Source organism: Letharia columbiana (assembly GCF_014066305.1).
Source record: "Letharia columbiana isolate WasteWater2 chromosome Unknown Sc0000001_s0, whole genome shotgun sequence".
Lineage (NCBI taxonomy): Eukaryota > Fungi > Ascomycota > Lecanoromycetes > Lecanorales > Parmeliaceae > Letharia > Letharia columbiana.
In genome coordinates, this window is record NW_023501037.1 from 1,014,159 (window position 1) to 1,028,633 (window position 14,475).

A 14,475-nucleotide genomic window follows, 5' to 3' on the forward strand; every position below is an offset into this window, starting at 1 on the left:
GGATCTTCATTGTACAGCGATCCGGTGGATCGTTCATCCTCTGTTGCTTTCGCCGTTGTCCCCATAGACCCCTGCGGCTTCATTGGCCCCTGGGGACTCTAAAGCGAAAAATCGGTCAAACAAGAAGATGAAAACTGTGACTTCTAACATGAAGAAGGCTTCAGGGATACATTCGTCATAAGGAAGTTTCGCATTGTCTTTACACGACCTGCGGGACTGAGCCTCCTACAGTCACTTCATAATTCCTCTGGACAACAATTTGAGCGTCACCGGGATCCTCAGTATGAGGAATGGTCTCGGCGACCACGGTATTCGCTGGAATCGAGCCGCAAGCCCAGTCGATTCGCTCGCCGGCCAGATTGCGACTCTCGTATGCCCGATCGCCCGACCCTTCACCAAGCTTTTCGAATCCTTTGACCATGCTTCGTGACTGAGTTATAGCTCCAAGATCCATAGAGTAGCTGCGGTCCTTGTTCTGCGAAGAGCGTTCCCTCGAGCTCTTGTATTCGCGGAAGAGCTGCGGGATCACAACAGGCAGACTCCCGCATATAATGGCGCACACTTCTTCAGCTACCGAGAGGATGAGAAATACCACCACACCGTCTAGATCATTACAATTGGTCAGTCTTTGTGTCGCAACGCAGAATGTGGTTGGGGACACGCTTACAACTGGGGTCACTCTGGTCGTCGGTGTCAACCTCCAATTCCACGATTCGGGCAAGTTCTAGAAGGCAAGCACTACGCGCGGTGACCGCCACGTTAGCTTCAAATACGTATCGCCTGGATGGTGTCCAGCTGGGTGGAAGATACCTACAGTGCTCCGACTGAGAATATGGAAGCAAGACCGAGCTTCTTTTTCAATGATATTTGAAGCTTCGAGATGGCTGTGAGGGGTAGTAACAAGAGGGCAACGTCCGAGATGAGGCTAAATATCAGAGGCATGGCAACATGTGCAACCGTGGTAGCTTTGCACTGGCCCTTCATTGCGATTGGTGGTCCAACGTGGTATCTTTGATAGTACCGTGTCCAATACCATTGAACCGGCCAGCACTGAAAGATGTAAAACCCTGTTGCCCCAAAGAACCACAGGATGACATAGACCATGTTGGCCCACCAGGCGACGCGCAGCCATTTCTGGTTGACCAAAAACAGGCGGCGGTAGAAGAAAAGAAGAGAGAGCTTGATGAAGGTGAAAGTGGGGCCCACGAACACCATACACAGCCAGACATGCTACAAGACCGAATATGTCAGAGCTGCCATCATGACCCGAGCATGGAAAGTGAGTTGACGAACCTTGAAGATGTTCGAGATATTTCGGGGCATATGCGGATCCTCGGCATTGATCCTCCATGAATGAAGTCCAAGTCCATAATGGGTTGCTTGAGATTTGTATCAGAACAAAGGCTTTTGCACACAATGAAAATGGACATACAGGCCAAGAGATTCCCGATGACAACATTCACGCAGATCTTAAACACAGTAAGTCAAGTGTTAACTCTTTTCCTTCGACGATGACCACGAACCCCACTTAGAAGGACGAAGACGTCTTCGGGAAAGATACGCCCCCCTATCCTATAGTGTGCCCGGTAATGTGCGACAAGTCGTGCCACAACAGCAAGGTTGTTCAGCACGAGAAAGGTTACGAGAGTCCCATACAGCGCCGGTCGCCTGTCTCCGCCAAAGTTTGCAGAAGTCACCTGTGGAGTAGTCATAGTCATCAATCACGTTTCATAAGGGTAAGAATCGTGCCTAGATCCTACGAGGTTGCGCAGAGCAGGCTTTTAACAAAATGCTAATGGTATCCAGCCTCATATCCAAATAGGGTAAGGGTAGTAAGATCATGCTCGGTAGGGGAATTTCACGTCGATCGCATCCTTCTGGACCCTGGGTATGCCCCAGCCCCGCACAGCATGAGACGGGCCGGCATGGGTAGGTGTTGAGGCCTGCGATGGGCTGAGATGCGTCTCAATCGATTGGCTGAGACGAGGTATGATGCCTTTCATGTCGGTTGACTAGTCTACCCGAAGGTGCACGAATTAAATTTGGTGCTGAAGAGGAGGCGGTTTTGGCACGCTATTCAGCCGATGTGGTAGGTATCTGTAGAAGGATGCAACTGTATGCGGAGCTCAGAAGGCTACGCAATCTACACCTCCAACACACCACCATTGCCGGCGCATACTAGAGAGTACTAATTGCTAGTCACCACTCAAGCAACCTTCCAACGACAAAATCTCGTCCTCGACGAGAAATAATGTCTGGTGCCATCGTTGTACCCCCCCATCTCCCCATCTTACGGTCTCACCAGTGCGAGTGACTAATTGCCGAGGTTCACGCTTAGGTTCAAGGTATATGTTACCGCCTTGGCATAGTCATTACTGTTGATCAGGGGGGTGCTGATTGCCAGTCACCACTGGGGCAGCTTTCCAGCGGCAAAAAGTCGTCCCTAAGATGAAACAAGTACTTTAGGTACTCGGGCGAACAATGGGGTAGTTCGGATGAAATCTTTAGTCCAATAGCGAGCCGCCCCGGCGGTACGTCTCGAAAGCTAATTGGCGCTGGCGGACACTAAGGTACACCGTATTCGTAAGCTTGGAAGCATTCTAAAAAGCACGGTCACCCGCGGCGTAAGGTACGGTATACGAGGATTACCATCCTCCGCTGAACAATGGCTGACGGACGAATATCTGACTACTAGAGCTATATCATTATTCGAGCGTTAAAAGATGCCTCTGGAGCTAATCCAAACAGAATTGCTTGAAAGCACAGCGACTCTGACGTGCAAGCAATATGCATGCATCACGAAAATTGTCTTACACCCTTAATGAATCAAAGCAATCGGATGCGTTATCTGCGACTGCATGATTATCTTATGACGCTTCGATGACTTTAACTTCAGATTAGCCTCAGAGGCTGTCGGATCCGTTCTCCCCTGAACATTTTATAACACTTCGATTGCTTTGATTTCAGGTCAGCTTTAAAGGCGTTGTCTAACGCTCGAATGATAAATTCACGACTTCAATGATGAGACACACAAGAATCAGCGTCTGCTCTGCCAAGGATCGCAATCCTAGGTACTACAAGTAGAGTACCTTACTAGTAAAATGCATCCTTCCGTCTTGGCAGGATTCATTTCTCTGCCCAACGAATTTTGATCGTTTCCTTGCCCTTCACGAGTAGCTGCTCCCTCTTCCACTTTTCTTTCTTTTCGACTTCCGTGACTGTGCCCACTGCCAAAAAGTTGGGAATTTAAAGCAACCTCCTGAAGGATCTCTAAATCCACCCACCCTCAGGACATGGCAGACCTCGACCCGAAACGCATTGATGAGCTGAAAGCTGCAGAGTTACAAAGTCCAACCGAGTACAATGGAGCGGCCGAGGCTCGTGTGCGCCGTAAACTTGACTGGCACTTGATGCCGCTCTTCTTCGTCCTTTGTAAGTAGGATGCTTTTGCCGTCAAGTAACCTTCCTCCTGGGAGTGTAGCTCACGTCCCTCGTCTCTCTAGACATGCTTGCCTTTCTTGACCGCAGCAACATTGGCAACGCCGTCATAGCCGGAATGACACGCGATCTTCACTTGGTGGGAGATCGATATGAGTGGCTGTTGACAATCTTCTACATCACCTACGTTGTCTTCGAATTCTCCCTCCTTTTCTGGAAAATCTTTCCCCCTCACCGAGTAGCGGCAGTCGTCGTGTTCTGTTGGTGAGCAAGCCTTTCCCCCTCTCCCAGCTCAAAATCTATCACGGGCGAAAGCAGAAGGTCTAATGTTGCATGGCCAGGGGCGTGATCGCGACTCTACAATCTGTGGTTCACAATTGGAGTGGGCTTATGGCTCTTCGGTTCTTCCTTGGTGCTTTTGAAGCGGCCTACGCGTAAGCACAGCTTTCGATACTCTCGTCAAAGACTTGATGCGCTCTCGTGCTGTTTGACTGACACTGGCGGCTAACTCCTAGGCCCGGTGTTATCTACCTATTGTCATTTTTCTATCTCAGGCATGAAGTCGGTTTCAGGTGCGGCATGTTCGCTTCAGCGGCTCCCCTCGCGTCCACATTCGCTGGGGCTCTGGCCTACGGCATCACGAGCGGTCACTCTTCGCTCAGTAACTGGAGGCTCCTCTTTCTGGTTGAGGGTCTCCCGACCATCCTTCTTGCCCCGATAGCCTTCTTCTTCATACCGGATTCGCCAGATAATGCGAGATTCCTCAACGCCGAGGAGAAGGCCATTGCTAAGTCCCGGGCTGTTCGACAAACGGGTACGAGCGATAGAATCGGAGGTGTGAACCTAAAGCAACTTGCTCAGACATTGTATGACGCGAAAGCGTGGTGCTATGCTGTACGTATCGAGGTCTTTCATTCCAAATTTCTCTCTCGTCGCCGTTTGCACCATTTCAAGTAGAGCTGACCGATTTTGAAGTTGATGTACTTTAGCGTCAACGTGAGCTATGCGAGCTTGCCGGTCTACCTTCCCACCATTTTGGCCAAGATGGGATACAGTGACATCAACGCCCAGGGCCTGTCAGCTCCGCCATACTTCACCGCATTCCTGTTCGCCAACATTACAACTTTCATTGCAGACAGAACACAGCAGAGGGGCTTGGTCCTCATAATCACGTCCCTGATAGGGGGCATTGGCTACATTGTCCTTGCAACAGTCACCACCGTCGGAGTCCGATACTTTGCCGTCTACTTGGCCGCTGCCGGCGTTTTCTCTACCATTCCTAACATTCTGGCATGGACACTCAGTACGTCTACAAAGCCCCTCCCGGCCCCGAACTTTCCCCTTTCGACTTTCTCCACAAGGCTGGGAGGTCAGCGCTGACTCTGAAATTGTTAGACAACCAAGGCAGCGATACCCGCCGTGGGGCTGGGCTCGTCATCATCAACGTCATCGGACAGTGTGGTCCAATTCTGGGCACCAGACTCTACCCCACAGCGCAAGGCCCACGGTATGTCAAGGGGATGAGCATCTGTGCCGCTTTCATGTTCTTTGCCGCGGTAATGGCCTTGGCGTTACGAATCCTTTTGGTGTGGGAGAATAGAAAGCTCGACCAGAGATACGACAACAAAGCAGGGGAAGGAAGGGAGATGGATCAAGGCGCCGGTTGTGCCGTCGAAGATTATGGCCCCAGGTTCCGTTACGTTCTTTAACCGATGGTGCCAGGTAACTTCTTCTTGTCCTCACACCAAGCAGCTCTACTGCCGAAGGGTTTTGTGAAGAAAATTAATAAACCGGTCTTGCCAAAATAGCTTCATATAATCAACCAAAAAGCAGTCACGTATGCCCTTGTGTCCAACTCGCTCGCTCACAATACATCCTCTGACAGGCAAAAAGCCGAAGCACAGGCGGGGACACTGGAACAAGGCTCTTTTCTTACGACTGCAGTGACATGCAGCTTTCTAGAACGAGGCCATCCGTCAAGCCCCGGCTGCAGCTCCTTTATCGTGCAAAGATCGATTGAATATTTGTCATCCAGTCGTCTTGCTCCCATCTGTTCTATGCGAACGTCCTGCCCTCTCTGTCAGCATACCTCAATCATGAGCCCACCGAACAAGTCCGCGGCTCTAGAGGGCACCCGTTCGGCGGAGGAACTTCTCTTCTTGATTGAAGGATCGATGTGCGGCAAGGTGTTCGCGTTGCATCGAAAAGTCCCCCAGCTAGAGTATGATTCGAACCCGTTTCCTAAAAGATTGCATCGACATTGTTCAGGTAGTCAGATCCGGTTTCCGCGGCATCGCCTGGAGGTACGTGGAGAACTCCACATGCGTCGAAGAGACCAATTGACATCTTTGAGTGACTTAAAATGGTTACTGACAGTGGGACTTCGTTCTCTTATTGAGGACTATAAAAACCGATTCCAAATTCTGCGTGCACGGTGTAACGTTGTAGAAACAGAGCAAAAATACCTCGAAGGGTAGATAATCCGGAAATGCACCAAGCCCCAGCCCGGTCCGGGACCTCTCACGCCCAAAAGAGATCCCTGGACTTCGATACCCGCTCCCAGGAGAGAGCCCCGGGGTCCCTCGATGCGGAGCCAAGAGTACCTTGCGGGAGCCGGTACCGGCGCCGTCCGGGACTTCTGGTGCCGACCGCTCCCTAACGATCGATGTGCGTTGGGAGAATCCTACTCGCTTGCTTGAAGGCCGATGCTATCTCGACGAACCTTCCTGTCCCGACGGCGGTGTCATTCTGTTCTTTTCCTGGAACGAGGCTGTCTGTCTAGCCTGGGCTAAAGACTGCCTTGCCTGATATGAGAAAATCTGCATCATCCGCTGGACGACCTGTGATTCGTTGCTCTTTCGTTTTCGGCCATGCAGTCATACGGCAAATTCGTCCCTTTGAGTGTGGGCGAATTCATGAATGTGAACCGCAGTCCACAGGTTTTTTCGTCGAAAGGGTTACAAGTAGGCAAATCGGCAAATCTTGCGAGAGGGAATAGCATCCGGTACCGTTACCTGTACAGCCTTGTCTAGGTGCCAAGAGGAGTTGGAAAATGAAAATGGAGGGGAACGTGAGGAAGTTACACAGGAAAATAACAATCCGCGTTTGGTTCAGCGCGCCCTAAATCGGTCCAGAGCAATGCCGCCGTAGCATCGAGGCTCGCCACCAAGTGCTCGAGGCTATGGGGCTTGGGGGACCGGGGGCATTGCTATGAGCTGGGCCCTGCCCGGAGGCGACTGGGCTCGACTTCAAGGCTCTTTTCAGCCAACAAGAACGTAGGATGCACTGTCATTCTCTTTATTTTCAATTGCTTTCCTTGCTCTCCATCGCGTCGCCAGTCCCCCATGGTTGAAATTGACTCTTTTCTCCCCTAACTGAGCAGTAACTGGTGATAGCGAACCTCCAGTTTGCCTCCGTCACACTGTGAACGAGCTGAGCTAAGGCACCGCAGCATTCGGTTCGAGCTATTCTTATGAGTGGTTTGCCCTTTCAAGAGCACTCCACGTCTCACGTCTGTCTGGTTGAACCACCAACAGCATGGCTCGTGAGACCAGATTGCTACTGTCAGTCTGCATTCTGGGTATTTACAGCGTCGACGGCAGCCTGTTCCCAGAACCTTCGACGTTTACAGGGGGGGACTTCGAACCCTTCGTCGCGAGTGGTCTCTGAGATCCCAACAGGTAGGCTTTCGTTGCAGGCGTACAATGTTTCCCAGACTCGCTCTTTCAGCAGCACTGTCTCGAATGGATCTTACGGCCTGACCAGCACCATTACCGCACCTCCTCCTGGGACCTCAAATACTCTGGATACTGATGAACAAGATGGACTTTGTTATCTTGGAAACCAAGATTGCACGTACACCGGTATGACAACAAGCGTTGTCGGACCGGATCAACCTCTACACCTCAATGATGAATGTTTGCTGTGGAATACCTCCTGTACTGGGAACAAGACGTTAGCTCTCGACGACTTCTTCGATGGCTCCTGGGGTGCTGGCACCTCAGCTTTCCTTTAAGAGAACCAGTGCTTCGTCGACCCTCACAACACATCGTTGGATTGCAGCAAACATGTATCTCAAGACGTCATGTTCGAGTTCGCTGTCATCAAAGATTGGATGAGATCACCACAATGCTTGGCGAGTGTTTCGGAGCAACAATTGATGCCGGGACAAACTCCAGTCACATCTGCGCTTGGAACCACTTGCTGTGATATTTGCTTCATCAGCGCGGAGAGCGTCGACGTTTACTACTGGCCGGATCCCGACGCAAACACATCTTGTCTTACCGTTATTGGAAGCGATGTCATTCCACCCCTCTATGGTGCCACAACGGGCTCGGCAACAACGTACTGGGGATGCACAGGTCAAGGTTTCTTTTCCGGGCCATCCTATGTAACAACTGCTCAACTTATGAGTATCGGTCCTGGAACCTTCAATGAACCGTTAGTGGATCCATGGTTGGCGCCATCCTGTGTTACGAAGGCTTCCACATTCCCAAGCCCAAGCATCTCCATTGAAGCTCGCGGTTTCCATGCATCCATTCATGCCCGTGGCCACTCGTTGGTGCTTCCACCTAACATAACCCAGAACGACGGCCTGCCAGCGAGCACTATCGTGATTGGGGGCTTCACGTTGTGAGTTGCTGGCCAGATCATGTCTTGAGCATGCCAATGCTAAATACAACGCCACTACTTCTCCCTCTATCTACGCCAACTTCCACAGTATAATTGTAGCGGATTTCTGCGGAACCCGGGGATCGACGGGAGATATCCCAGCGACAATGCTCACCTTCTCTCCTGGAGAGCTTTCGACGATTGCCGGGCCTCTCCATGATACGCTCCACCCAGCGACGAGTCAGTTCAATTTTGCCGACTTGGCTTACCCTCCACAGAGCGTAATGGTGAGTCTTACACACTCATTGCGTCAGACGTGGTGGCTCGCTAACGTAAAATCGTTCAGGAAGCAATCTGGTACAAACCAGCGCCTGGCGAACCGTACCGCCCCCTCATCGCCATACCTAGCAAAGTCTTGGAGATAGACCCCTGGGCTGGAAATTGTACAGCATTATGGTTTACGGCGTACGCCCCACCAAGCGTTCTGAGACCAGCAACAGCACTTGCGCCTATTGTCACTGCCAAAGATCCTCAAAGCCCTCCAGTGGTGCCGATACCCAGTCCCATTCATGACCCTGGAGCCAGAAAGACTGCCGTAGGCAACGAGCCGATGCCTACACCTACGCAAGGTCAGAGTTCGCTCTTGCCGGAGAACACAACAGACCCAAAGCTAGGTCTTGGCCAAAGTGGATCCGGTAGCGACCCTAATGATCAGGGTGGCACGGGTGAGGAATCTGACCAAGGAGCGGATCCAAGCCAGCCGAGTGATCCAAAGCGACCGAAAAACGCAACGGGAAACAGTGGAGATCCCGGACTAGTGACAGACCCCAGCTTGCCGAATGATCCAAAGCAATCGAGTAAGGTATTGGGAGGCAATGGAGATCCTGCGCCAGGCACGAACCCCATCCTGCCAAATGACCCAAAGCAGCCCAATGATGCAAAGGGCGGCAGTGGAGATAGTGGAGAAGTAAAATCTTCGAGCAGCCCAAGTGATCCAATCTCAGACCCATCTGCGACCACAATGGCAGTTGGTGACCACACTGTGGTCGCCGGCACTTCTGGGGTCCAAGTCGATGGTGTGAAAGTCAAACCTGAAGTTCCAGCGACAATCTCTGGAGTCGTTGCTATCAATCAAGGTAACAGCATCGTGATTGCCCACCAGATTGTACCCCCGGCTACTCCGGCTGCTCCTGCCACAACAATCGCTGGTCATGCAATTACCCCTCTTGCCGACGGCGTCTCGGTCGACGGCGCTGTGATTACTGCTGGCGCAGCTGCCGTCGCGATTGCCGGTACGTCAGTCTCTGTCGATTCATCGAGTCAGCTCTATCTGGGATGAATTCCTTACCTTCTTCCTACGGCGAACCCTGCCTCATCAACGACGTTGCCCAACGGAGTAGTCGCAGTCCCGCTCGCACACGGAGTCTCAATCTATGGTATAATATTGACTGCTCGTGCTCCCGCAGTCTCTGTCTTAGGTACGGCAGTCTCCCTTGACCCATCCTACAACCTTATCCGGGGTGGCACCGCTCAAGCTCTGCCGTCTCCGACTCTTCTGCCTCTTATTGGGGGTCAGGTCACTACAATTGATGGCCAAGTCATCTAGCCTCTTTCTGATGGCATTTCAATTGCCGGTATAAGTCTGACTGTAGGTGCTCCTCCAATCATTGTATCCGGCACCCGTGTATCCCTCGGCGCATCTGCTCTCGTTATAGGCACCAGCACAATTGCTATCGCTCTATATTCGCTGCCCACAATAGCAGGCCAAGTAACGACAATAGCCGGCGAAGCCGTCCAGCGGCTCTCCAATGGCATTTCCGTCGCCGGTACGACTCTTACACCGGGTGCGCCGCCTATCACCGTGCCCGGCACCCCCATATCGCTTGGCTCCGTAGCCCTCATGGTAGGCAGCAGCACTGTTTCACTACCAGCTGAGGAGACAACGCCATTCATTACCACAGTGGCCGGCGAGGCCGTCACCGCCGCTCCAAATGGTGTCGAGGTCGCAGGCTCTACCCTGTCTTCAGGGGCTCCAGGCGTGACCGTCGGCGAAATTCCAGTATCCCTGGATCCAGCTGGTGAGGCAGTGGTTGGCTCGAAAACCATAGCACTTGACGGTCCGAGGACAGGGGGGTTGGGTGGCTTTACATTGAAGGTTTTGGGTCAAGGGGACCCTTTCCGTCGCCAGAATCTCCGTTTGTCCCAGGAACCAACACGACTCCGGGTTCGGGAAACGGTACAGCTTTCGGTGTGCAACCGTTCCCAGGAAACGCACGTGGTTTCATGAACTATATGCCAGGAAAGCTGTTAACGGCAGTAATGATTGCTATTACAGCGCTTCTTTGTGGGGCGAGATGAGTCGAATGGAGTGAATTGACTTCTGGGAAGTTGTACAATTTACGAATATGTCAATGATTGAATTAAAGAAAGATTCGCTCTGGAAGCGGCAGCTAAAGATCCTGTACATGCACCGAATGTGAGTAGGGCCACAAGTGTGAGCATGATGATCGCTGCAGTTGTCGATTGCGTTGCCCAAGCCAAAATCTCAATAGCCGGGCACTGATCGGTTGATATGGAGTCGATGCTCACGTCGCGAGTGTAGAGCCCGTGGTATCCTAAATACAAGCGCGCCGTTAATGACGACACTAGCTACCATAGCACGTGGGATATTGGTGGATACGTTTTGAATCTCTTCCGACATTTGCAGGGTTTGGATCAGCACTGCAGGATTCGCCTTCAGGGCGGGTAATGACCTACATGTACGGCAACATCAGTTCCTAGTCCTTTGGCTAGCCTGGTCGAAGAATGACATGGTGGAGATAAACCAAGAAACGCCGCTGCGTTACCATTGATTCCAAAAAAGGCTAGTGTGTTCATGCTCCAACCGCCTGCATTTAAAAAGGTAGTAAGGGCTTTGTCCGCTGCCACATGCGGACTTGGGCTCATAACCGATAACAAGCCAGCGAGAAATCCTAGGATATGGAGCATAACGATGAGAACACCTATGATTGGCAGTGCGGGGCTGAAGATAATCTTGAATCCCACGCAAGATGGTAACAATCCTCAATGAATGAGTGTTCCTTGCCACCTTTCCGGGGACTAGTCTTCCTGGGTCTCGCAGCTGGATTCTGGGCCAAACTACTGACACCGAACGATGTCGCTGCGAAAGTTACGATCCAGCCCGCTACCGTGAGCCACCCTAATATAATTGAGATGATGGTCAGGTAATCGAGGTTCTGACAGCCATACCGGTGACGTGACTCGGGTATCATTGAAGCCGAGGACGCGAAAGGAAGCTGACCCAGTGATATTGTATACCCGCGGTCGGTGGCATAGAGGACAGTTCGCCAATGACGATGAATACGGTGAGGGTGCCGGTTCATCCGAACATCAAGCTGTAAAGTGTAGACCAAAGCCGCTGGCCCTCCGCTGTGCACGATAAAAGATGAGCATGGAATACTTCTCTTTCGCTATTAAAGTAATAATAATATTCTTCTTCTTAGTAGTAGTTAATTAATCGTAGAGTAATTATTAATTTTATTCGATTAAAAAATACTATTTATTTTCTTCGTAATCGTCTTATAATTAGCCTTATCGATTGAAGAATATATTTCTCTCTTATAATCACTTATCTAAATTTAATGCTTATAATTAATCTTATCGATTAAAGAATACGATTTTTTTTCTTATAATCGTCTTATTAACTAGAGATTTCTACTTCGATTTCTCTCTTAACCTTAAACTATAGTCTAAACTATCGAGTTCTATATCTACTATCCTCGCCTTATTAAGTTATTTAAAATTTCGAGAATAAATAAAATTATAGTTATAATAAGAAACTTATTACTCTAATTAAATTATATACTATCGAGAAGAAGTATAATAGAAATTCTATTAAGAGTCTTAGCTATAAATTTATAATTTTTATAAACCTCTATATAAGAGTCGAGATCCTCTAATAGATTCTTTAAATAGTATTTTTAACTATATTAAAATCTATAATATTAAAATATTATTACTCTAGTTATTAAGAAATTAATCTTATTATCTAATAACTCTTCGATTAATTTTAAAGCTATTTCGAGAGAGAAGAATATTATCGCCTTATACTTTATAAGTAAAATAATATTAATTTAAGAGGCTTACTTCGAGCTAATCTTAAAAAGAATAAAGAAACTATTTTCTATAAAATAATTTAGAAATTATATTAAATTTAAAGAGGTTTAAACTACGAATTTTAATTAAATATAGTACTTTAAAATAAGATAGTTATTTCTTATAGTAATATTCTTATAAATACTACTATAATTCTATAATAAACGACTATAATTATAGAATTAATTAATAATATTTATACTATAATTAAGAATTATAAAGAGACTATAAAAACTAAGAGATTTAAGCTATTTAAATCTATAATATACTTTATTAATTAAAAGTATTATATTAATTAATCTTTAAATTAAAGTAATTATAATAGATTACTTTTATAGATAAATAGCTTTTAGAAAAAGTAATATTTTATTTATAGAAAGATAGACTATTAATTAATTAAGTATATTAATAAGAAACGCTAAAAGTCTCGAAATAAGTTCGCTAAGCGATTTATCGACTTTATTAATAAGCGATATAACTTCTATATTTAAGAGTTTAAAGATTAAAAGAATAAGATCGAGAATCTTAAAATCTAAACTCTTAATATTTAAAAGACTAATTTAAAGAAAATTAAAATTTTTATTATAATTACTTTTATAGTTATATTAAATTAAGTTTAAATATATTACTTAGAGTTTTTTAACTATTTTATATATTATAATATTATTAAATCTAATAGCTTTCTTAATATTAATTAATATATTTTAAAGTAATTTTATAGTATTATATTAAATATTAAAGTTATATATATATTTATTACTAGATATAATTAAGTAAAAGTCTATATAAGAGAATTTAATATATAATTAAATATTATTATTAATAGTATTATCGCCTAATTTAGAATTAGAATAATAGTATTAATTAGAAAACTTATAGTAAATTTATTTATTAATCGAGTTAACTTTCACGTAATATAGACTAATACTCTATTTCTATTATATATTTAAAATATAAATAAAGTAAAGATCTATCTAAATAATCTTAAGAATTAAGTTATTTTAAGAAATAGATCTATGGTTTTAATTGTTCGCTTTTATAAATATCTATTCTTAATATAAAGTCTTATATTAGTTAATTATTTAATTAATATCAAGTTATATTAACTATATCGTCGATTTAATTATCTCTTAATTAATAGATTTATTTATATTCTAAAGAAAACTAGCTATAATAACTTCGAATATCGTTATATACTTAAACGAATTATCGAGTTCTATATACTCTATTAAAAGTACTCTTAATCTCTAAATCGTTTTAAATTCTTAAAGATAAATAGCTAATAAATCGATTTTTTCTTAATTATTATCTTATTACTTAAATTCTTAACTTTTAACTTCTTAGTCTTCGACTTCTTAGCAATTTTTTTTAAAAATTTAACTTTAATCGTAATATTTTTTATTCTAGACCTCGTCTTATAGATTAAGACTTTATTCTTCTTAAGTTATTTTATATTAGTATTCGATAACGATATTATCTATTTCTTAATCTCTAGTAAAATATTTTTAATCTTTTTTAAAAAATCTATCTTCTTTATAGCGATTTTTTTTATCTTCTCGAAGTTATATTTAGAGTTTTAAATAAAGTAGAAAGATCTTTAATAAAGATTATAATTATTATATTTTATACTATTAATATAAACGTTAATATCTCGAGAATAATTACGATTTTTCTTTTTATCTTTATATATTTATTAAATTTCGAATATAATCTTATAATATTACTTAATTCCCTTATCGTCTTTTATATCTATCTTCGCTATTTAGTTTTTTATAATATAATTCTAATATAGATATTTATTTACGAAGACTTAAGGCTAATATTAATATCGCTAAAATCTAATAAAGCTTTATATATCTACTATCTTAACGATTTAAGTATTCGAAAGATTTATATTATAAAAAGAAGTATTAATATCTTTAATTACTTTCTTAATAAAAATAGTCTTATTTTAATAATAATCTTTATTCTTAAATAAATCCTATATTTAATATAAGATTAACTTAAATCTCGAGATAAGAGATATTCTTAAGTAACGAGCTACGAAATTAAGAAAATTATTTAAATTTTAATAAAAAAGACTTAATACTTATATAAAATAGTCTCGCTATAAATAAAGACGATAAGGATCTTAATTATAAAGCGTATTTATTTAAAAGTTTTTAAGTTTATAAAAATAATCTAGATAAATTTAGAAAGAACGATTAAGAATATATTATAGTAAACTTTCGTAATTCTACTATTTCGAGCATAAATCTTCTTTTACTTCTA

General features: G+C 44.8%; 4 protein-coding genes across 4 annotated transcripts; 3 read left to right on the forward strand and 1 right to left on the reverse strand.

The window, feature by feature from the left end:
• Positions 1–199: 199 nt before the first annotated feature.
• Positions 200–2,003, reverse strand: HO173_000870 (uncharacterized protein; the record flags this gene model as incomplete). The annotated part of the gene is made up of 7 exons (XM_037302817.1): positions 200–603; positions 668–738; positions 815–1,230; positions 1,294–1,379; positions 1,433–1,469; positions 1,524–1,697; positions 1,863–2,003. 7 exons carry the CDS (start codon positions 2,001–2,003, stop codon positions 200–202), a joined length of 1,329 nt encoding a protein of 442 aa, XP_037170324.1.
• Positions 2,004–3,293: 1,290 nt separating this feature from the next.
• HO173_000871 (uncharacterized protein) lies at positions 3,294–5,147 on the forward strand (the record flags this gene model as incomplete). Its single annotated transcript, XM_037302818.1, has 6 exons — positions 3,294–3,432; positions 3,504–3,702; positions 3,780–3,872; positions 3,954–4,332; positions 4,414–4,741; positions 4,834–5,147. The coding sequence occupies 6 exons, from the start codon at positions 3,294–3,296 to the stop codon at positions 5,145–5,147; spliced, it is 1,452 nt and encodes a 483-aa protein (XP_037170325.1).
• A 2,375-nt stretch (positions 5,148–7,522) lies between these two features.
• On the forward strand, positions 7,523–8,074 carry HO173_000872 (uncharacterized protein; the record flags this gene model as incomplete). The annotated part of the gene is made up of 1 exon (XM_037302819.1): positions 7,523–8,074. One exon carries the CDS (start codon positions 7,523–7,525, stop codon positions 8,072–8,074), a length of 552 nt encoding a protein of 183 aa, XP_037170326.1.
• A 142-nt stretch (positions 8,075–8,216) lies between these two features.
• HO173_000873 (uncharacterized protein) lies at positions 8,217–10,336 on the forward strand (the record flags this gene model as incomplete). The annotated part of the gene is made up of 4 exons (XM_037302820.1): positions 8,217–8,336; positions 8,396–9,341; positions 9,516–9,620; positions 9,702–10,336. The coding sequence occupies 4 exons, from the start codon at positions 8,217–8,219 to the stop codon at positions 10,334–10,336; spliced, it is 1,806 nt and encodes a 601-aa protein (XP_037170327.1).
• Between the last annotated feature and the right edge of the window lie 4,139 nt (positions 10,337–14,475).